This window comes from Hydractinia symbiolongicarpus, chromosome 3 (genome assembly GCF_029227915.1).
Source record: "Hydractinia symbiolongicarpus strain clone_291-10 chromosome 3, HSymV2.1, whole genome shotgun sequence".
Lineage (NCBI taxonomy): Eukaryota > Metazoa > Cnidaria > Hydrozoa > Anthoathecata > Hydractiniidae > Hydractinia > Hydractinia symbiolongicarpus.
The window spans coordinates 15,670,664-15,696,199 of NC_079877.1; the positions used below are offsets into that span (position 1 = coordinate 15,670,664).

General features: G+C 32.1%; 1 protein-coding gene across 1 annotated transcript; it reads left to right on the forward strand.

Annotated features, from left to right (window-relative positions):
• The first annotated feature begins 78 nt into the window (after nucleotides 1-78).
• On the forward strand, nucleotides 79-20,585 carry LOC130636868 (uncharacterized). The gene is made up of 9 exons (XM_057446717.1): nucleotides 79-107; nucleotides 375-503; nucleotides 749-829; nucleotides 1,158-1,210; nucleotides 1,835-2,155; nucleotides 10,527-10,823; nucleotides 10,919-11,227; nucleotides 11,906-12,004; nucleotides 20,305-20,585. The coding sequence occupies exons 1-9, from the start codon at nucleotides 79-81 to the stop codon at nucleotides 20,538-20,540; spliced, it is 1,554 nt and encodes a 517-aa protein (XP_057302700.1). The 3' UTR covers nucleotides 20,541-20,585.
• The last annotated feature ends 4,951 nt before the right edge of the window (nucleotides 20,586-25,536 follow it).

A 25,536-nucleotide genomic window follows, 5' to 3' on the forward strand; every position in this document is an offset into this window, starting at 1 on the left:
TTGACCTACTTATATATACGTGTTCCAAAGTTCACGTTTTTACGAGATTCTTGCGCGTGCCTTGAAAAAATCAGAAAAATGGACAGGCGAAAAAATGCAGATTTTAGGTGAAAAAGTCAAATTATGGTTGAAAACTTTTGTACTGTCGCAACTAGCATCTTTTTACTGGTGTTTTAAATATAAACTACATGCATGTTATAATATATATATATTAATTTGAAAGGGTGCCAATACCTGAAAAAAAAGTTTGGAATGGACTGGTATACGGCTTACCGCCTACATTATTTTGCCTGTCGATTTGCATAAAAGGTTTAGTGATTATAAGCAATGCACGTCACGATGAAATAGTTTTTAGTCAACAAAATGTTTTTTAGAAATGTAACAGATAATTTAACTCATAATTTGCGCACAGAAAATTTAAAGAGAATGCAGCTAGTTTGTCATCAAAATGTTTATAAAATTAGACTCAAACATTCACAAACAACATTGACTTTTGTATCCACGTAGGGTAATGAATTTACCAAAATTGATATATAGTAGCCGGTGGCACGTGAAAAAATCGCGGTTTATTCCGTCCTTTTAATACCTCAACTCGCGGTGCTATTTTGCGTGACAGACAGACATTCGTATACGGGTATTATAATATAGATGACTACTAGCAATTAATTGAGATTTGATTTAATTATCAAGATAAATTTGCTTTATATCATGTAGAACTAAGAATGGTATCTTATAACATATTTCTCAGACGAGCCTCCGTAAAGTTGATGCAAAACTTTAGCTGGTCTTTTTTTCCACTTCACAAAATAAATCAACCACCATATTTGTTGTATTTTTGTTTACATAAAACTCCCGCGCAGGCTAGAAATAATTTTTCGCAGGGCAATATTTGTTCATAAATTATTTTTCGGGTATAATTATCATAAATTAAAAGAGATCATGTGACCAGCCTGTTCCAGGGCCTATCAATTTCAACAACAAGGCAGAAGCACTGCGAACGTTGTTGCCCTTCATTTTGATTGAGAAACTTTTGAATGTTTTATGTTATTAAAATCCAACACTACGGTGTTGTAAATCCTAATTCTGAATATTCTCATTCCATGGTTGTACGAAGAAAATACACGCAGGAAACGAAAATGGAGTTTAAAATTTTGTAGTGTTTATTCTTCGATATGGTTTGAGAAGTTTGTTTTGATGAATTCCCGTTATGGTGAGTTTTATAATTAGGCCCATCAAAGCTTTTAAAGCCAGGGCAAACTTCATAAATTTACCCATATTAAAACTGGGGATTTTTTGTCTAGTATAGCAGCGGTTGGTGAGGGCATAAAGTGCCCACGGTGTGAAAAAATCTGAAAATACTTAGGTAATAAACAGATTTAAGGAAAGAAATAGTTAAAGATGTTATTGGTATCGCAAATCACATATGCCTAGGGAGACATTTCGACAATTTTGCAGTAAATTTGAATTTCTGGAACAAAACTGCCAATAATGACTTCATTTTTTAACTATAAAGCTAAAAATGATCATTAACTCGCTACATGCTTTGTATATAGCATTTATGGACGCTCAAGATAACGCTCGCTAGTTCCTTATATTCTTTAAAACTGGCCTCTATTTTAACCCTAAGACACATATGTGTCCTTAACAACACCGTAGTTGCCATCTGGTAACATACATGTATTAAATAATTATATAACTTACGTGCCGAACAAAAGTCAAAAAAGCCGCAGGCACTTTCCACCACTCGCCCTCCCGGCAGAGCTAATGGATTTAACATAAACGTTTTTAGTGTTGCTTCCTTTTTATTTAGTCATATCTTTATTTTTAATTTTAGCTAATGGAGTCACTGTACTTAATGGCACTAACGTGAAATTAGTATGGACTGTAAACGTATCTCCCGGTGATACTATTGTTTCGAGAAGTGTCTACTTGTCACCTGATTTCACTAATCCAATACTTGTTGACAGGAGTATCAAGAAAAAGGGTCTAAAATTATTTGGTGAAAACAGATTATCTGCTACATTTGGTACCGGGAAGTACACAATGTCTTTAATGGATGTGAAATATAATGAAAGTGGAACATTTCAACTTGATGTAGCTATTGAAAATGATGGTTTAATAACGACCCAATCTGACATTCATGTCATTGTTAGAGGTAGGCTGTAAAACTAGTCTGTTTATTTTCTAGCGTCTTTCACTTTTTTTTATCAAAACGTTGATAACACATATAATATTTTCCTCCAAATATTCGATATTCACACTCACACTCCACAAATCCTGAAAAGCAGCTATAAACCAATAACAGATTGTGATTCGTTGATAAAAAAATTGCATTTAATAATCCGTGACTGAGTAATTATTAAGGACGCGCGTTTATGCAGAAGATTTCCCTTTCAAGAGATTTTAAAATAGGAGCAATAAATGGTATATGCTGTTTTCGTTGAGTGGTAACGAAATAAGCCTGAGGGAGAGGTTCTCTAAGCCCTCTTACAGAACTTAATCAACAGAAAGAGCCATGAACATCATATCTATATATTAATATGCCTTGTTTGTGTGTGTGTGTGTGTGTGTGTGCGCATGGTAAGGCCAAGGACAAACAATTACCAGTCACTTTCTTACGGATCATGCATGCGCCTGCCAAAGCGTGGCGTTACGTTAATATTTTACCATAATAGTTATACTGTTACTTCATAGAAATCACATATAAGTTATAACTATATAAGCGCCACAATATACGATATAAATATATATACCATATGACAAAATACCTATATAGGAATACATATATAGGTATATGCTACATATGAATTAACGGGATTCGATATTCACATTTTGTGGCGCCGCAGATTAGTGGTTATAGCTCTCGTACTCTGTGCGGGAGACCGGGGTTCGATTCCTCTTGACGGCGATTCAACATAGGCGAGTGAATGTTACCATAGCCCCGGGTTAACCCAAGCCATGTGAGGGAAATTGGGAAGATGGCACTGTGTGGGCCGTTGGATGTTGCCGGGAGTTGTCTAGTAGAGCGCGGGCTCATATTGGGTCTGCGTAGCTCAAAATGAGCATTAAATACTCTAGGACTCTCCATCTACGCCATGGCCCCTCCTGGAAATAATAGACAGGGTATATCCTTCGATATTTGCGAGGCTAGCGATGCAAAATATGCACATCTATCTATCTATCTATCTATCTACAGACTACACACGGACTGTTAAATGAAGTTCCTAGCATAAAGGAACGGAAATTGTGTTTACAAAGAAGATGGCTGTTCTTTTTGAGTATTTTGTACTCTTCCCTTCGAAATAAATATCGAAGAAAACATTTGAAGAAGAGCATGGTTATATAAATTAGTCAAAGCAAGGTTTCTGTGAGGTTTGTTCATGTTTTTTTCAGTTTTGATGATAATATTGATGCGAGACAGGTTTTTTAGCTAGCACCATAAAGCCATCAACTAACAACAACTAGCTAGCTAGGAAGTAGAATTGCTATCTACTTTATACCTAGCTAAGTCTCCAGTTTATATTTAACTGACCAGCTATTACCTGCTGTAGCTAGCTAATGTTGTCTTTAAACTAAAGCTCCCCAGTACCTAGCTAACCTGTGAGTTTTATGTTGCTATTACATTTAGCTAGTTATCTTAGTGGTCTTTCTTAGGAATATGGGTGTAAGTTATTAACTAGACCTTTTGAGCTTAAATTGGAAAATATAACAAGCCATAACACCTTTTAAGATATATTTAAGGATGGTTAAGGACTCTTTTTTATGCAAATATATACATATATATATATATATATAATGTATTTTTCACATTTTATGTATATAACTAAACTTACATCGCTTGCATGCAATATGACAAAATGATTTTTATTTAACATAGTAATACTTGTAGCTTAAGTGTGGTGATTTTTGTTGTTCTAGAAGTTCTGACTCAAATGTTTTTGTTTATGACATTTCGTGTTATTTAAGAAAAGTTTAAACCTTTTTGAGGGAGTACTACATGTTAACACGGAAAAAACCTGTCTTGTTTAAAATTCTTATGTGACAGAGATTTTTGACATTATGAGGAAAATTTACGTAATTTTCACATTTGATTTTATTACAGTATTTACGGGGGTTTTTGATTATGTATTTATTTATTTTATTTTTTGGTGAAGGCGGGGAAGGATTTACATGGTTTTTCACATTTAGAGTAAAATATGTATACAGGGAAGGCCGGGGTGACTTTCCATTTATATACATAATGTATATAATAAATACAAACTGTTTTGCTTTTAAGATGAAAACATTGTGGCTTCACGATAAAATACCAATATTAGGACCAACAATGAGTATGTTTATTATTTTTTATTGACAATATATTTCGGATAAACATTATCCATCATCAGGTCTAAAAGCAAATAAATAATGTTAAAAACAGTTAAAAACAAGTATAAAATTTTTCAACATATCATGCATAAACTACACCTCACACTACAACAAATCAAATTTACAAGAAAATCTAAAAACAAAACGAGTTTAGAAGAGAGTAAGGTAATTAAATTTTTATTACCAATGCTCTGCTTCTATATTCGTCTTTTGTATTTAAAACCGGTTTGATGTAATTGATCATTAACGCCTCAAGAGTCATTAAATGATAAACGTTCCGTGTTGATGAACATAAAATTGATACATTTTCCATTGTTAAAAGATTATTGCAATCGTCGAAATGCTTTCCCACCGGACCAGTTCTTTTATGTTCCTTAAGTCGTTTGATTAAATGTCGGCTCGTCTGTCCGACATAGCACGAGTTGCATCGTGGACATTCTATTTTGTATACCAAACAACTTTTGAAACATTTTTCAATTACAGGTTTCAATGGAGGCAGAGAACTTTTCAACTTTTTCAATGTGAAAATAATTTTACACGGAATATTCAACTTTCTCATAGAAGTTTTAAATTTCTCCGAAACTCGCCCACGATATTGAATTAAAATCATCTTCTCTTCAGACTCTTCTTTCTCGTTTTCTTCATCAGGATTCTCGTTATCATTATTTTCCATAATCTTAGATATCGTACTTATTTTTATTATGCTTTTCTTTTAAAATTTTGTGTTAACTTTTGTGGCAAAAAGATCATGCAATATACCGAAAGAACTAATTTTTATAGAATTTGACTTTGAGAAATTCAACTCTGAAATTATTTCTACAAAAAGTAAAGTGCCCAAAAAAGCCATCAAACGTTATTAACCCTCAAAATTTTAAACTTTTTCCTGATTCTTTTTTTGGTTTGCAGAGTTCTTTTCCTATTTCTAAATTCTTAAAGTACAGTTATTTTTAAAATGTAAATTTAATTTGTTCCAAATTGTGATTTTAACTTTTTCATGTAAGAATTTGTGGGCAAAGATATAAATAAGCATGCTAAAAGAACTGACTTTTGTTGATTTAGAATTACTAAACACAACCATTTTTTTACATTTAATGTAAACTTTTGTGCGTATGGCCATATTCAATACAACAAAAGAGCTACTTTGTTGATTTCGATTTTATACTCTTTGTACTGTAAGCTATTTTTTTCTTCTTTTTGACATTTTGGATTAACTTATTGTTGTCGAAGGCATATATGCATATAAAATTTTTTTTTGACATTTGACATTTTATGTTAATTTTGTGAGGAAGGACCATACGCAGAATAATAATTAGGTTTTACACCTTGAAATCTGTGTTTTTCTATATTTTGTATAAATTCTTACGTGGGAGGACTCTGTGCAACATACCGAAATGACTGATTTTTCCCGATTTAAATTTGATGCGTTCCAAATCGTAGTTTTTTGGAATTTTGTGTAAGATTTAATGGGTAAGGACAACATGCAAAATGTCAAAAAACTGATTTTTGTTGAATCAGAAGTACTCCCTACGACTATTCTTTTTTTTACACTATGTGAAGGTTTTGTGGGGAAAAAGTGTATGCAATAACATCAAAATAACTGATTTTTGTTGCAAACTGTTTTTCTTTGGCATTTTGGATTAAAATATTGTTTTTAGGGCATATGCAATAGATATATATACCAAAAGAATTAAATTTTGCAAACTTTAATTTTGTTGTTAACCTCTCATCTTTTACATTTTGATTGAACTTTTTTTGGGAGACCATTGGTATGCAATGGGCCAGAATAAGAGAATTTAGTATTATTTAGAATTTGTCTTTTGTGTTGAAAATTTGGTGCAAAAATTGACATAAAATAAACTGTTAGATTGATTGCTGTTGTTTTAACATGACTCATTATGACTCAATTTTTTTTTTCATTTCTAATTTGACTAATTAGCCAAAAAAATTTTTTGCCAATTAGTTTTGGACCATGCAAGCTGTTATTTTTTATATATATTTTATGTAAACATTTGTGACAGAATATTATGTCAGATTTGAAATTTTGTGTAAGACTTTATTGATGGTAAAACAGCATGCAAGTTATTTTAGAATGCTTTGGTAAACTTCTTTCCGAATAATTTTTTGCATTGTCAGAGGGTCAGAGCAAGTAATTTTAGTAGATTTAGATTTTAAATGTCACATATACATGTCGCCGTTGCTGGACACCTTCATTTTTTGGGTCATTTGATGGACGTGTATCTGTTAGGTGAATTAAATGAGAAATACAGTGGATTCTTCCACGGGCAAACTGTTAGTCTTATATATTAATTCCCTTGCGTGAGTAACTATGTGAGTCCAGGACACGCAAATCACGGGTGACCTTCTTATGACGTGGCCGTACGCTAAAATTTAATAAAGAAATGTTTAAGCCGCCAAATAAGAAAACAGGGGGTCCATTTGTCATTTAGGCTACAACGCCGTTCTGGGTCGATACAGTTAAAATAAATTAATTTTACCCCCGGTTTACCATGTGCGCGCCGAATCTCACGGAAACAAGTTGTTTATCAACTAAAAAAAGAAAACCGAAGCGAAGAAAGTCGTCTCTTTTTCAAATTAATCCTGGACAAAGTTATTTCAAACAAAGCATGCCAATGTTTACTCATCATGAGGTTAGCTTAAAGCTTATATGTTCTTCTATATTGTCCATTTTTGTATTCTGAGACCGAGGTTGTGTCGAATTCGTATATGAATGTAATTCGAATCTGCAATGTAAAAAACAAACAAAAAGTTATGTTGCTGTCAGAAATATTTTTTAAAACGAAGAAAAACGTACGATGATGTAACGTCACAGAAAGAATTGGTTGAAAATGCATCAGACAATTGTAGCTATACATTTTCAATTCGTTTACTTTGGGATGAAACTAAATTTAGTAATCGAAGTGAAAAGCTGATTGGATATTTATTCAGAGAACCCTAGCTAGCGACCTACGGAGAAAGCGAAAGTAAAGCAGGTGTGTTGTTTAAATTATTTGATAGAGAAATGAATTTGGGTGTATAACGATTTCTTAGCCGTTTCTTTCAGAGCTAAATTTTACTTAAATATTAAGTTATTGTTGCGTGTTGAGCCGGAAAATATTTTTTAAGCACTTATTTTGCCAGAATATACTGTGAAAAATGGGTCAGAAGTTTAGAATATCCTAAGAATATATCTAAGCTTGATAGTTTGTTTTAAATACATTTGTATGACGCACAAAATTGATTAGAAGTTTACTTTTTTTATTGTATATCCAACGAACTCAACTTTTTTGTGTCCAAGCAATAAACCTCCTTGGTTACACGTAGTAGAAATTGCCATTAGCTAGCTATAGTAGCTTATAGCATGCTTTATTTTATTAAGTCATTATATATTTAAGGCCATAGTCATGCTAAGAACATATTGAGAACAATAAGGATAGCATTTGTCAAAAAAGTGAAGAACATCCAGGCTGAAACTAAAACACACTATTCTTATAAAAACAGCGTGTATATCCTAGAGAAAAATTTACATAAACTATAAAAAGTAATTTTTCCGTTGTTACTGTTTTTAACACTACAGATTGTGTGATAAACCTAAAACCTAAACTTAAGTCAATGTTTACATTACGTTACGATCGTTTGAATTATATTCGATTCTAAATTCGAAAACGCTGCACTGTTATCATCTTTGATTTTATGCGTGATTTTTTTTATTATAAATTTGGGTCTGTTCTTTTTTTATTTTGGATTGAAATATTTCGGTAGATATACAATATACCAAATGATCCCAGTTTTTATATTTCTCTTTTATGGATTTTCAACTAATAATTTCTTATATTTTGAGTACAACTTTGGAAGGTTTGCCGTATACAATAAACTGAATAGCTGATTTTGTATGACTTAACATAAATGTTGGATTTTTTTAATGTTTGATATCCTTTTTTCCCTGGTGTTCTTCTGGAATGACAAAGCAAGTATATCGTTTTAGCGTATTTCGCTTTTTACATAGCGGTTGTTAGACACCTTTGATTTTTTTGGACATATTCCATTGTTATTTTATAATTTTTTTGTTGTTGTTGCACATGTTTATGTTTCCAGACGTTTTGTTTCGGCGGTTATAAACATAGAGTAATGCAGATTGTGAGCAACCTCGATCCCAGGGCTTTTTTCTCTTTTTGACATCCCGTTATAAAAGAGACAAAGAGCCCGGGGTCGAGGTTGAAATGTGGGTTTTGAAAATTCAAATTACTGTGTTGTAGGTTTTTGTTTGGTATCCCTCACGTCGGTGTAATGAGAGATTCAGTGGATTCTTTAAATTAATAGGACAAGTACAATGTGATAGAAATTTTTATGTCATTGACCTTTTATGACGACAAAATTTTCTTTGTCCCTGATATTTCACCAGATACTTTTCTTAACATTTTGCGGGTCTGGTAAATCATGCCAAATTACTTACATGACAATTAATTGCAGATGAAAACATAAATTTGTCATTTTTAAACCTAATTTGCCAATTATATTGTTTTTCTGAAAACCGAAAAACAAAAATTCTGTGCACAAATGATTAAGATTTACTACAGAAACGTTATTGTTTTAAAAATTATTTCAAAAAACAGGAATCTTAAATCAACGAAACAACCAACCACCTCACAATTTTTTGCCCACCCGCACTCCCGATAGGATTAAACAACATTGTCCGCATAATCAGGAAGTTATAATAACTTTCGTTGGGATTTTCCTTAAATTCAAATCTTGCAACAAAATTTTGTTTCACTTAGTGAAATCTCTTAGAAAATTTTAGAGACGTATTAAATTCATCAGATTTTACCCAAGAATCAGGACAAGCGGGATTAAATAACTTTTATTTGTCTCTCACAGATATTAAACAGAATATAAAAAAATCGTTCTAGAAATAAGCAAATAGTGGTATTTTGAACAATTTTCAAAGTTTCGATAAATTTAAACAAATAGTGCGGACATTAGCAGAAATTTATTTTTACTATTTTGTTTCCTTTATGACGTACTGTAAGTGTGCCAAGTTTGATTTATATTAGACAAACCTATCGAATTTTTTTGTGGCGGAGAAGGGGTCCGACGCAACGCCATGGTCAACTCATGTCTTAATATGTTTAAAAAAACCCGGACCAAATAGCGTTAAAATTATTTGAGTAACTAGTAACAGGACATCGATAGGTTTAAAAAACATTTTTGAAAATGGAAAAAAAGATAATATAAGATAATAAACTATGAAATTCTAATTCTATTGATAATTTACGACATTACAAGTAATGAAGCATATCTCGTGTTCTTCACGGATTCCTCCGCCTTGAGACAATCTTTTAGTGGCCCAACTGTTCAATACTGTCAACAGCGACAAAATCTATTTCCCCGTCACCGCTTAACATATTACCCTTTTTGTAAATTTAAAAACAGTCTTTAAGTTTTTAGTCTTTTTCACTACTAAGTTAATGTTGCACATCTCTGTGAGTTATTTTTTGCGATTTTCACTAAAAATATTCGCGATTTCCCGAAAAAGAACTGGCTATATTTTCTATAAGAACATGATTTATAAAAATATGCTTTATAAGAATATCAGGACAAGATTTGAAAATCAAATCAAACTGTTTTCACAATGGTGATATACGGTTAATGAACATCCTGGCTAAACGTAAATTTCTGCATCAATACAGGACATTTTCATGAAATTGAAAATGTTGGTTTATATTAAAAGCACTTCCATCAAAATCCATATTATGGAACAAAACGTTGCAACACCTTAAAAAGATTCTAAAAAGCGTGAAATCTGTGCGTTCTGTTGCCAGAAGAATTACCACACTTTATGAAGTTGAAATTAACTGTGAATACTAACAATGAAACTTTGAGGTTTAAAAACTTACCCACAAGGAAAAAAGAGTGTGTCTGGAAGAATTGTAGTTAATAAATAATAGATTTATCAACTCTAAAAGAAGTATGCAAACGTAACGAGGAAAGATGAAGTAAAAGTTATTTTAAAATAAATATTTCATATATCCCATGTATCAATTTCTAGTTTTGCTTTCTTTTATCTGCTTTAGGGTTAATAACCTAATTATTTAGCAAAGTACAGCATTCATTTTCTCTCTAGAATTTAGCAACGAATGACAAGCGTTGTTTCGTTATTTTTACAGGTAGACCAAACTTTTGCGACAATAAATATCCATATCATTATACTGCAATCGAAAGTGGTGTTTTTACAGAAGGACCTGAGGTATGTGGATATCCGATACCTGATGTTAAATGGAAAATAGGAGAAGACAACTTCAGCACCTTATCTACTCCTTCTGTCATTAATAAAGCAACCAGGAAATACAAACACAGTTTTAGGACTCGACCTATCACTCGCAAAGATTGTGGAAAAAACTTCACATTTGTTACTTCTAATACATTAGGAAGTATGGAAAGAAATTTCAAAATTGATGTTAAATGTGAGCACAAATATTAATATATGCTTTTTTATTTTTTTCAGTTTTTTGAGTGCCCTATTTTGGGCCTAATTTTCTTTGCGTGTTTTATTTCATAGTTGTACCTTCATTGGTTTCGAAAGTATTATATTACAGACACAATGCAAGTTGTGTTCGTGTCACTTGGGATGCGGAAGATACTGGGAAATGTAATATCAGCTATCATTTGCAGTTTGCTGGTACAAAAGCTGTGTATAACATTTCCAGCACAAATTTTACACTCTGCAATTCTTCATATGTTGATGTCGTTTTCATTTGGGCATCAAACAAGAGGAACATTGGTGGAAAACTTGCCAGTAGAATTAATGCTACAACCTCGTTACCAGATAGCCTAACGAACAATGCAGGACAAAATGTACAGGCAACATGTAAATGCACATTTTACATTGATTTTCCGGTGTTTAGACCCTATTAATAACATATTTACCTAGGGATAGGGTAATAATAAGCAAGTATTTGAGAACTTCCGAATAAGATTGGAAATTTTAAAAGTCTATGAAATGAAATTCGTTATAAAGTTTCCCAATGCCTATAATAATATGATGTTTGCTGGTAATCACACTTTAAGTTCCTCAAAATACTAAAATTAGCATGTAATGTAATAATTGGATGTAACCCACAGGAATTAACTGCTTTAATTAAATGCTGAATGACAAATTTTATAGGATGAAAAGATTTAAAATCATATTAAAATTAAGCACCTCAAATCTTTAATTACTAGTGGCACACAGGATATGTAATATTGGTAAACCTTTTTAAACAGGCTGTATTTTAAAATTTTGTAACTTTTGTGCATTCCGGATCAGTTTTTCTAAAACATAAATGAATGTCTTACAAAACAATTGATTTTTGGCAACCTTGCCCAAATTTAATTACAATTTTGTTTTACGAAACGTTTATTGAATGAAGTTTAAAAATTTTAAAAATTTTAAATCAAGAATAGTATTTTCTTGTTATGTCGTTTAAAACAGTTACAATGTTTACTAAGATTTGCTAACACAAGCATCTAAGCATTTTTGTGTTATCAATAAATATTTCAATTTCAGGTGATGATCCATTTACAAGTAACATTATTACTGCAATCGTCACATTAGCTGCCACACTGATTTTAAACACAATTATCTTTGTTATTCTCAAGCACAAAGGTTAGTATGTCATTTTTTCTGTTCATGACTTAAATTGTGATTGCAAGTTTCTATTACACAGCTGTAATAATTTACGACAGACAAGCTGTAAAATCAGTATTTTGGTACAAACTGTATAAGTCGAAAAAATTAGAAGAAGAGGGGACGCAGCTAATGGATCTGTTTATATTTTTACCAAATTTTTACTGTTTACTTGCTACACAGGGTCAGGCTCCTTGCAAGTTAAGAAACATGAATTTTATAAAACAACTATACTGTGTACTATATGCAATGAAAGTTAAAAATAAACAAGCTCATACTTACTTTTTCCCGTAAAAGATTCACTGAACGCAAAGGTCTCAGTTTCCATCATCGTTTTTTGAATAAAACTGAATCCCATCTGAGAACGCGCCAAAAGCTGAATACTAGGCGGCATGCACCCACGTACAAATGTTTGTGACAATAACATCATTGATAATGTTATAATAAACTGACCAGGCAAAAATATCGATCAATCAAGCAATCAATTTTTTTTTCAATTAGCGAGCAATGCATTGACAGGGGGTCAAAATTAGAAATTGTTGTAAATGTTTATAATGCATAAAAGATTAATTAACATGCTGATACAAGTATAATGATTTATTGCAGGGTATATCATTAAAATTTATATTTATTTGAAATTTACTCCCACTTCAATAATTTAATTTGAATCTTAAGGCTGATATACACAGAAGAATATTCTTTTAATATTCTTCTAATATTTTTTTGGTAAATACACGTAAAAATATTAAAAGAATATTGTAACACCTGGCTACTAATTTCATATTCTTTCGTTATTTCTCAAACATATACACGGAAGATTATTACAGTCAGAGTGCAACTATGGATGACTTCGAGGAAGAAGCTGCTCTTTTCATTACTATCATTGCTTCTTGCAATAGCGTTATTAAAAATAGTAAAAGAAAAAAGCCTCGTAAAAAGCGCACAATTTGGGTTAATGAATATAGTGGCGCTTATCATGGCTTAATTGCTGAACTCAGACTCAGAGATTTTGAAAGTTTTTGACGTTATTTAAGGTAAGGTTTGAGGTAAGCATATATCAGACGCATAGTAATTTCTGCCTGCAAACTTAAATACATGTTCCTCTATGTTGCATTGTGGGTATACGTGTCGTTGGGCAACTTCTGACCCAGGGCTGTATGGCTTATAAAGGACCCTGGGAACGAGGTTACATCGTGGGTTTCAAGGGTGTACATTCCGGCAGGGAGGTATAATAAGATAAACCCGCTATGCTATAACTAACAGACATTTTTACCCTCTCTAGAAACTTTTTGAATTGGTGGGCCGAAGTTGGTCAAGCAAACAACAATGATAAAACGCCAATTTACCCTGAAAAATTAGTTATTACTCTTCGTTTCTTGGCCACTGGCGAGTCGCATGAAAGGCTAATCTATCAATTTTGGATCCATAAAACAATATATTATTCCACGTAATAATTTTAAAAAGAATTTGGATTACCATAGCTCGTCATGTTTTGTAAAAAACGCTGTGTTTACTACGGCTCAACTCAACAATAACTGAAGTTTCTTTCACATCTTTTCATTTCATATGAGTAAGAGCGCAGTTTCGAAAAATAAAGTGTCAATTACGTCATATTTCAATAGAAGTATGCTAATGCTGTACACAACTCATTGTTTGAATATTCTTTTCTCGCTGATTCAGCTGTTTTTTTATTCGAAGAATAACGGAATAATATTCAAGAATTTTTATTCTTCTACAAGATACACGGGGAAACAAAGGAAAAATATTAATATACTCAAGATATTCTTGTAATTATTCTTCTGTGCATGTCGGTCTTTAGCGAAAATGTCAAAAGTGGAAGAATTAATCATTTCGGTCATAAATTATACTCTCCCATAAAAGTTTAAAAAGAATATAAAAAACGACATCCTACAAGGTTAAGATCTAGTTATACAAAAGATGTGTTTTTTCGTGATAATAAGCAGATATTCAGCAAGGTAAAATCGAATATCCGTAATTATTATATACCCGTAAGCAAAAACAGCCATTGAATAAATAATCGTATTCCACCCGTATTATTCAATGCTTGTGACGTAACAATAGTTTTGACAAAAACATTCGTAAACGCATGTTTTGATTTTATCCTTTCCGCCTCATTAATTTTTATCGTAATTAACTGTGATTGGTTGTTTCTTAGTGGTCCGTTTTCTGATTGGTCGATTTCCAAACACGTGAAATGGCGGGAACTTTTTTGTCGAGAAAATTCTTTTTACAAAAACATCAAAACAAAGAAATCGAAACACTCTCTTTTGGGTATATAATAAAACATATATACAATAGGTAAACATAGGTTATTGGATTTATTAACCCTCGGTGATATTATATTCAACTCCGCTGCGCGTCGTTGAATATAAATCACCTCGGGTTAATAAATCTCAATAACCTATGTTTACCTATTGTATACAGTAGAGTCTCCATAACTCGAACCTCTATTACTCGAACGTCTCCTTAACTCGAACGAAATCGTTGGCACCGTAAAAGTTTCCTAATAAACTCTTATAAAAAAACCTGTACTACTCGAACCTACATAACTCGAATGTTCCCTTAAGTCGAACAGATTATTTTGTCCCTTGAAGGTTTTTGACTCCATAACTCGAATTTTGTGGCATTTTCAAAAAAATTGATAAGTTTTCCTGATCATTAACTCTTTATCATTTTCATATTTTAATGTTTACGTGTGTTGTGGGCCTTATATTGTTCAAATGCATGATTTGAATGTTTTGTTTGTGTTTCGAACGACAACGCTTTCTCAACCAATTTTCAAAAACAAAATTTCATAGCAATCTGACAATGGCCTCTGTGGCAGGGTCAAAAAGAAGTAGAGCCGATAACAAGTCCTGTAAAATAAAATACAGTACCCTCAAAGAGCTTGAAAAAGGAACTGCTTCAAAGCGTTTTCTCGAAATTTGGGGAAGAAATGTTGGCTTCCCTAAAGGACTTAAATAAAAACATCAAACGAGATTATAATGATACTTGTAAACAATCAATTATAACTGATTTTTTTCAAAAAATTTGAGCAAAAAGCAACTAAAACGCTCTGTTTTTGTATTTCACCAACCCAGAACCCCCAATAAGTAAGACTAGGTACTTAATATACTGTTTTTGTTCATCTGGTAGGCAAATAAGGGAAAAATTTTGAAAAAACTTGAAAACCTCTACTACTCGAACGTCTCCTTAACTCGAACGGTTTCCTTTTCCCCCTGGCTGTTCGAGTTATGGAAACTCTTCTGTATCTACTTATTATTCAGCGGAGTCGAATATAAACAAAGCGGGACTTAATAATTACGATATCTGATTTTACCGCGCTGAATATCTGTTTTATCATGCACCATTGGAAAGGAATCATTATCTAAAGTGGCAAACCTCTCCATATTTTATTTTATTTTGTTTTGTTTTTGTCTTGTTGTTCTTGTTACTTGTTGTTTTAAAACGTTCGCGCTTCAGTTATTTTAAGCTCTCCATCTGATTGCTTTATCCTTTGTGTACTACTAGATGGCGGTACACAAGACGGACGTGTTATGTGTTTCTCTTGTGTTTATTTTTATTCTATATCAATCTGTTAGTGGTTTAAATAATTCAAGTGTTACAACGAAATATTCTAGTTCGTTAAAGAGAGAAAATAGTTTAATGTTGCTGTTGCTGAGAAATGGAAACAGAGGTTTTAGATTAAAAATACCTTACATGTCTCGGAAATGTTTAGTTTTTATGCTGCTTATTATGTGTGGAGATGTGGAAACATGTCCTGCACCAGATGCTATGGCAGGATTTAGTAACATGAATGGTATTAAGATCATCCACCAAAATATAAGAGGGTTATTAAACAACATTGGAAGTTTATCGCTATTTTTGGAAAAATATAAGCATATCGACATTGTTACGTTATTAGAAACGCACATAACTCTAGACGGATGAAATGATAATTGTAAACTTTATCATATTCCGGGTTATACATTTGTTCAAAGATGTCGCAAAAACGGAATGGGTGGTGGCGTAGGAATGTATACTTCAAACAACTTGAAATAGAAACATTTAGAAATCGACAGTGACAAACTGGAAACAATTTGGATCGAAATTTGTATCAAAAACTCGAAAAACTTCATTGTAAGCACTGTGTATAGACCCCCGGATACCTCAAAATATCTACCCAAAGATTTTAATGAAACTTTTGAGAAGGTTCTAATCACAGATAATTCTCCTTGGGGATATAAACGTTAACTTTCTTGTTAAATCAGACAACAAAGAACTAAAAAATATCATTGCTAGAAATGGTTTAAAACAATTAATAACGAGTCCTTCAAGGGTTACGAATAACTCAAGTACTTTGATAGATGTAGTGTTATCTAGTAACGATAAAAACATTTCAAAAACTATAACAGCTGCTTTAAGCATGAGTGATCATGATCTTATTGGTTGTATACGAAAACTAAATCACAATCGTTTCAGCCCTAGAACCATAATTATGCAGAAATTATTGACTGTATGATCCAAATGCACTAAAAACATATCTTTCGTCATGCGATTTCGAACCTTTGTATCAAACGAACGATGTAAATAACGCTTGGAAATATTTGAGAACCATTTTGACAACGCTATTCAACAAACACGCACCCATTATAACAAAGTGAGTCAAGGGTTCTTTATACCGCTGGTTGTCAGCTGATATTAAGAAGAATATGAATGTACTTGATCAACTTCTTCGTAAATTCCGGAGATCGAAAAGTTCTACTGATTGGGATTCTTACAAACAGCTAAGAAACACTTGTACATACCAAATACGAAAAGTGAGAAATGATTACCATCAAAATCTTTTAATTGAAAACAGGAACAACCCACAGAAATTTTGGAAAACTATCAAAAAAATATTTCCGGGAAAGAGTACCTGTATACCTGATTCATCTATTCCTTTTATAACAGGAGAACACGTCAAAGAAAATACTGCTTTGAACTCGAACACTTTTTGCAAGTTTTTTGCCACAGTAGCAGGCAAACTAAAGAAAATCGCGTTTCCGTTGAAAGAATTTGTATGGACTGTTCCGCGTCCCAGTAATATTAAAAAAAAAACTATTTTTGCCTTTGGGTATGTTTCGAATTTATTTGTACAGAAAGAGTTAAAAAACCTGAAACGTAAAAAAGCTACCGGCATAGATGATTTGCCGAATGGGATGTTAAAGGATTGTAGGGAAGAAATAGCAAAACCTTTAACATACATCATCAACCTTTCCCTCAAAACAGCAACTGTACCAAAAGATTGAAAAACTGCGCAAATAACTCCAGTACACAAAAGTGGAAACGTTACTGATGCAAATGATTATAGACCTATATCTATACTCCCCGTTGTTTCTAAAATACTAGAAAAGGCTGTTCAACACCAACTTATGAACTACCTGGAAGAGAATAACCTCCTTACAGATAAACAGTTCGGTTTTAGAAGAAAGCGTTCAACGGAGCTAGCGACTACTTTATTTATTGACACCATCAGAAAAGCAGGCGACAAAGGACTTTTATCAGGTGCTTTCTTATTGATTTATCCAAGGCGTTCGATACGTTGGGTCATGACAACTTATTATGGAAATTAGAAAATCATGGAATAAAAGGACATGCTCTAAAACGGTTCGCTAACTACCTGTTTGAACTTCATCAAGTAGTAAAAATTCAAAATGAAACATCAGACCAGTGTTATGCGGCGTTCCGCAAGGATCAATACTGGGACCTATTTTTCTCCTTATATTTTTTAATGACTTTGAAGACTGCCTGATCAATTGCAACGTTATTGAATTTGCTGACGATACTGTAGTTTTTGTTTCTGCAAAAACGACAGAAGAAGTGCAGAAATTGTTAAACGAAGATCTAGAAGGAATTGCATCGTACTTCCAAGCAAACGAATTAGTTATAAATTTAAAGAAGAATAAAACAGAATGCATGCTCCTTGGAACTGCAAAACGTATCGCTAGTGGGCCTAAGAAACTTGATATTTATTACAACAGAAATAAAATTAACTGCACAAATTCATACAAATATCTCAATACTTGTATCGACCAATACCTTAACCTTGGAACGAACTTTGATGTTAAACTGAAAAAAGCCACATCTAAACTTTACCTTCTGAAAAGGTTGAGACAGTTATTAACACCAGAAGCTACTGTTGCAATCTACACGAGCATAATTTTATCAGCATTAAGATATAACTGTATTGTTCAATTTATTGTATTGTTTGTTTGCTTGGAAGTACGATGCAATTTCCCAAAAACGGTTTCTATACAAAATGACTTATATAGGTATGCAATCAAAATTGTAAGAAAATGCATTGAAGGAAACGTATGTTCGAATTTTCAAGATTATTTTAAAATAAGCCGTCACAGAAAAACGACAAGAAACAAAGATATTCTGCTTGTTTTGCCTAAGGTCAGGCTGGAGTTTGCAAAGTCAGGATTTTTCGCCATGGGAGCAAAGCTTTATAACTTGTTACCTAGAGAGATCCGATTAGCCGAAAAGGACTTCAACAAGAAACTTAAATATTTTGAAGTCTAAACATCTTTTTATTTATTAATATTTTTATAATGTGTACATTTAATATTTTAACTATATCTATATATTTTTAGGTTTTTATTTTTATTTAAAGGACACAGATTGATAGCAGTTTTTAACTGATTTGTATATCCTTTTAAAATATTCATAATAATAATAATAATAATAATAATAATAATAATAATAATAATAATAATAATAATAATAATAATAATAATAATAATAATAATAATAATAATAATAATAATAATAATAATAATAATAATAATAATAATAATAATAATAATAATAATAATAATAATAATAATAATAATAATAATAATAATAATAATAATAATAATAATAATAATAATAATAATAATAATAATAATAATAATAATAATAATAATAATAATAATAATAATAATAATAATAATAATAATAATAATAATAATAATAATAATAATATCGAGACAAATAAAAGATGGAGTGCTATATAATACATCCTTTGTTTGATAACTTTTTTATTTTTAATTAGTTTTAACTCTCATCTGATTGACATGCATGTAATTTTTTAAAGGAACTATTTTTATAAAAGACATATAAGTGCCGGAGAGACTATCGAATATCTCGAGCAGATATTCGATATCGGATATCCGCTGAGATATTCGACTCTCGGCTAACAACTGCACGAATGTTCAAAAATATTCTATCAGACGCTCCCGCTTGAGGTGCATGATAATCTTACATATTGTCTTCTTAAACAAATGTTGACCACAAAACATAAAATTATAAACTCAAAGTATTTCTACTTTTCACTCAACATTTTAAATCTCACAATTTTTTGAGCACTTAGCTACACCTGTTTAGGTGTTTGTCAAAAAACATTTTTGGGTATTGACGGTTCTCTGCAGACGCCATCAAAATTTAACTGATATATATTTTTCCATTGTTTTTTTTGCATAATTGGATTTTTTCACGGCTCTTATTGACTACTCTCTTATAAGAATTCGAAGCTTCCGGCTGTCAGTCTGTGATTTTCTTAACAAATTCTATAAAACATCGCCTATATATTGCTTTGTAAGCCTAAGCTTTGACGCTAAAACAATAGTAACGTCAAAGAAAAGTATATTAAGATTGGTAAAATCGTTGCATTGCACTTTTATTTTAAGGCACAAAATAGACTGACGTCATGTCCCACACGGGTAACTAGGAACTCCCAGGGACAAAATTAGGACCAATTTCTTGAAACTTGGTCAACCTGTCTCTTTCGGAACAAAATGGTCATTTTCTTGATCACCGTTTCAATATCTATCTCCTTATAAGTTCTTCAAAAGCACATAATCCTATATATTTTTTCATCGCCGTTTTAAGCTCTACATATTACAGGCAACGAGTTAAAAAATTTCTTTAAAATATATTTTGTATATGCACTGCTGACGTCAGCAAAACTCCTAAAACAACCTATATTTTTTTCTATTATTATCCTTCCTGAGTAGATTTTCCATTATCGACTAGTGTAAATACAAAAGAGGCGCTAAGTTTTTGTGATTTATCAGAGGAGAGTATACTATAGTAATATTGTTATTATTTTCGTTTTTACAGTTATTTCAATTAATTATATTTTTCCTTCTTCTCCTGGTCAGTCCAAACATTTCAAGAAATAATCTTGAAATAGAAAAAGAAAAAAATATGGGCATTAAAATCTGATATTTTTTAATATTATTGTTATTCAGGTTTCATCATTGTAAGCATGAGCCGGACGAAATCAGCACACAGTATTAAAAATCAAACTACTAATGATTATCAGGGAACAGGGGCAAAGATATCTCATTACGCAGATGTCAACAGCAAAGCTGTGAAACAAAGTACATATGCAGATTTGACAACGACAGCTGACCTTTCCAAGCAGTATTATGAAATTGAGTTAAATACAATGCAAACAAACATATACGCCAATATCACGACCTGAAAGTAACAAAACTGCAGACATAGACACTTCATCCAATAACTGTGTGTAAAGAATTATTATTATTTCCATATAAGCGTATTGAATTAGATAATTTAATGTATTCTACGCCTATTAGACGATAATGCCAAATAAGCCTACGCAAATTTCTCCCGTCTTTCATATTTTCTTAGCTTGGTTTACGATGACAGAATCCCTAACCATTTGGTAGTCAATATTGCGTTAAAAGGACATTTGTAATTAATACAATATTTATTTCTTGAACCAAAATCTATGATATGTATGCGTAAAGTGAATGAAAACATAGATAAACCCTCCTATCAGAGTTGATAAATTTGCAAATATACAATTTGCTAGAACTATTTACTTTTTCTCTGTTTGAAAAAAGGGTATGAAATTTTAACCAGAAAAAAAATGGTTTCGAACACAATGGATTTATAATTTGAACTTGAGTGTAATAAAATTCCCGTGCACCCTGGCTTGCTGGCTGGGGAAAAGGGACGAAGTGACGAGGTGACACAGGCACAGAGGGACGGATAGACGGTTGGATTCTGCACTACACTTAAGGAAAGTCCACTTAAGCAAAAGAAAAATAGAAAAGATACGTCATTTAAACTTTGATAACGTTAACAGTCAATGACGTCGGTGCACAAAGTTTTTCATATTTTTATAACCATTACCAGCGTTATGTATAGCATGAAACTCTGAAGAAAATGATGCATAAGATGGAGTTTACTCAGCGTTAAATAATTAGTCCCATTTTGGTCCAAAGTGTTAGTAACTATTACTAGCGCAGTAATTTTACCAGCTTGCAAGGTTAGTGGCGTGGAACTTGAAAGTGCGTTTTTTAATTTAAATTAAGCCATTGATGTTAAATAAATGTTATTGACTTCGTAATGATTTCTTCTTCTCGATTTACAATTGAGACACGATTTTTTGCAACTTTAAAGAAAAATGAACACATCCACTAATGATAGTCACAGACACAGCGTATAATTATACCAGATAATAAGACCCGTGAAAAAATGCATTTCTGTTGTGTTAAAAAATTTGCTAACATTTCAAACTTTCAAGAGCTGCAAGCAGTTTTTAACAGGTATTTCCTCAACCGTTTGAAAGAAGAGTGGTACAAGGACTTTATAATAGACGTACGTTAATGGGCGACAATTCTGACACGTGATTATTTCGATTTCCCGATTTTTCCGGATTTCCCCAGAAAGTCGCGTAAAAAGGTTTTTTGGCCAATTTTTAGAATTTTATTCGCCAAACTATGTAAAGAACGGAATAAATACGTCGTTAGAATTACAACAAATATTGAGGACTTCTTATTTTCAAATTTAAATGCAATGTGGAGTAAAGCAGAACGAAAAAAATAAAAATATTATAGGCAGTTTTCGCAACCATCGCAAGTCATAATACCTTGTTGATTGGTCAAAACGCATTAATGTCAGGCTATACCTGCACGGTATAACATTTAGCCTCACAGCAACGACAAGGGTAACAGTGAGAGTGATCACCAGTAAGCAGTAACAGCAGATGTCAAACGTTTACAGTTTTAACAAATGTGGTGAAAAAATTTATTTGCAAAATATCAAAAACCAACATAAATTTCTGCGTTTTTCATATAAGCATTCTTCCGCACAAAGAGCAACAAGCGAAACGGCTGCGAAATTGTGTGATAGACGAACAATAAACTTTTGGTCAAAATTTTTTTTAAATTCCTGTATATTGTTAGTCGAATGTTTTGTTTTCTCTTTCCACATGTATTTAAAAAACAAAACAAATCAAAATAAATTGATCGCTTTTCTTTTAATAAGACCTGGTTTTTACAACCTTGTTACAAGGAAATATTGAGAAAATAATCCTGGTCAGCGTTTCCTTCAGCATATCGACCTCGCAATCTCGGCCTATACTTATATTGTACTAGTCGATAAAGCCCGTGGAGTAATCCACTTAGGCAGAAGGACAATGGAAAAATAGGTTGTTTTAGATTTTTTGCTGACGTCAGCAGTGCAAATACACAATAAATTAATTGAGAAACTTGCTTTCATGTTTCCTCCATTGTGTAGAGCTTACACTGCTGATCAAGAAAATGTATATAATCGTGTGGTTTTGATGAGCGATTAATGAAATATAAGGGTTTAAAAATTTTGCTCACGTCAACAATGGCCCGTCAAAACTCAAAAAAATTTTTTTAGAAATTTGTATACACTTTGCCTTCATCGTATAGATCTTGAAACGCTGATCAAGAAAATGTATAGGATCATGTACTTTTGACAAACGATTGCAGAGATATTAGGGTTTAAAGGTTTTTTGATGACGTCATCAACCCGTCCATTCCGAAACGGATTCGGGGACCCAGGCTTGGGAAGATTACCCAAATTGGTCGTAGGTGGTCCCTAGTTACCCACGCGGTGAAAAATCATTGACGTCACCACCTCGTTTCCAAGTTATTTGGCCTCAAAGTTTTAAGTGCACTGTAATGGCTTCATTAATTTAATATAAGATATTGACGTTAAAATATATTGACAAAAAAACTCGAAAAACTCGCACATTTGGGTTGTAAAAAATATTGTCTTTGTAAAAGTCACACACAGACAGACCGACAGACAGAAGCTCTGTATTATTATAAGAGACTAGTCAATAAGGCCCGAGGAGAAATCCACTTAGGCAGAAGGACAATGGGAAAATAGGTTCTTTTAGATGTTTTTCTGACGTCAGCAGTGCATATACAAAAAAATGTTCTTAAATCTTACACAAAATGTCAAATATCAAATCGCATTAAATCCTCCACACAAATCTTACACAAAATAAAAAAGAACAGCTTGCAAGGTGTAAAATCTAGTTGATAAAAAGTTACAACAACGACACTCAAACATCGACACTCACAACACTAAACTCACAAAACCGACAGTAAGAAGACCGACAGTTACAACACCAACAGTCACAACACGGATAATAACAATGTCAGAAATAACGCATCTCAAATATGTATATACATCTTATAAGTGATTATGTTGAAAACCCTCAGTATTTTATTCTGAAGTGTCAAAAAGGAGGCCTCCAAGAGTTAGCACAAATCAACAAAAATAAGTTTTTTACACAGTTTAAATATTGTTTTTCCCTTACACTTATACAAAAATATGAAAAAGCCATAGTTTGGAAAACATCAAATTTAAATCTAGAAAAGTCAGTCATTTCAGTTGCATACCATCCTCTCCCACAAAAATTTACACAAAATGTAAAAATCAACCAGTTAAGAACACAAAAATTTTCTCTTTTAGTTCCGTACTGCCCTTTACCAACAATTTTAAACATAAATGTCAAAAAATCAATGAGCAAAGAATAAACTTGAATCAACAAAGATTATGTGTAGAGCTTGAAACACTAATCAAAATAATGTATAGAATCAAGTACAACACTTACAATAATACAGTAATAAAGTCAGAAATAAGACTCTCAAATATTTACTTCGTTGAAAACCTTTAATATTTCAATCAGAAGTGTCAAAAAACATCAAATTTATATCTGGAAAATCATTTATTCGATTACATACTATCATGTTTCCCAAAAAAATATATACACAAATTGTAAAAATTAACAGGTTCAGAACACAAAAAAATTTTCCTTAGTATGATGATCTGTAGTTACCTTTACCAACCATTTTAAACGTGAATGTCAAAAATAAATAAGGAGTAAATTTGAATCAACAAAGATATTATTTTTGGAAAACAAAGTACGGTCCGTCCTCACAAAGGTTAACACAAAATGTAAAACAGATCGGTTTTTGAGGAGCACATCCAAATCAACAAAAATCAGTTCATTTAGCATGTTCTATATTGCTATTGTCCATAAATCTTCTACAAAAAGGTTATGAAACACATCAAATTATAGAAAAATCAGGCATTTCATAAAATATAAAAAACAAAAAAGTTTTTTCATCATCACCAAACACAGTTATATATTACCACAGTTATAAAAATCTTAACAAAAACGTGAAACCATGGAATTTTCTTTCAGCAAAAATGACATCACATACAGTTTAATTCTCCCCAACAAAAGTTTATAATACGAACTATGAAAAAGCCATTAGCTTACACAACAGCCTTCAGTGGAGGCCAATTCTACAAAATTTGTGCTTTCAGTATATTTGCATGTGGTCTTTTTCCCCCCAAAAAAAGAAAATTTTAAAAAACAGCAGTTTGCAACACAAACAAAAACACGAACAACCTTCCCGAACCGAACGACCATCCTCTCATAAATTAAAGTAAAGTCAAAAACCCATGTAAATTTCCAATCAAATGTCTACACCCCCCTGTAAAAATAACCTGGCATTTTACATGTAGGCTGACGAAAGTTAAACAGGATGTCAGAAAAAAAACAATAAAAAAAAATAAACACGCACGCTTTAAATTCTGGAAAAAAAAATTCCACTTGTCATATTGCACGTGGTCCCTTTGTAAAGTTTACAGGAAATTCGAAAAGAAATATAAAATACATTAAAGATTTCGTATCGTGCTCATAAAAGAAAAGAAGTTAAGGAGACCAAGGTAGCTAGCTATAGATAATTAAAAAAAAGGAATAATAATATAAGTCATAGGTTAGAGCTAGCCATGGGATGAGAGGAGCAGGCATTGGAGGCCAACATTAGCTAGCTAACAGTAGCTAAGACCCCCAGTTAAATATACTTAACCTGGGAACACTTAGCTAAAACTAAAGCTAGCTATTTATTCTTAGTAAAACACATATAAAGAGAAACAATAGTAATGTAAAAATAATAACATAACAGTGAGCAGTAAGTTCAACAAACCAAAGTTTTCCGTTTGTTAGTCAGCTAACAGCTTTATATAGCATTTTGAATTTTAGGACAAACACATTAGTTACGCACCAGGGGTTACATTAATTATGCAACAAAAACATAAACAAATATGGTGGCTAGGTTTGTTTTTAAAAAAGCGCTAAAATATAAAACTTCAAGAATTTGAGGCTTTTCTTGGAA

Excerpts from the sequence above, each read along its gene's own strand:
- LOC130636868 (XM_057446717.1), top strand. The coding sequence starts at position 79 with ATGGACAGGCGAAAAAATGCAGATTTTAG. Across the intron at positions 2,156-10,526 it reads CATTCATGTCATTGTTAGAG|GTAGACCAAACTTTTGCGAC; the intron begins GTAGGCTGTAAA and ends TTATTTTTACAG. Across the intron at positions 12,005-20,304 it reads TGTTATTCTCAAGCACAAAG|GTTTCATCATTGTAAGCATG; the intron begins GTTAGTATGTCA and ends ATTGTTATTCAG.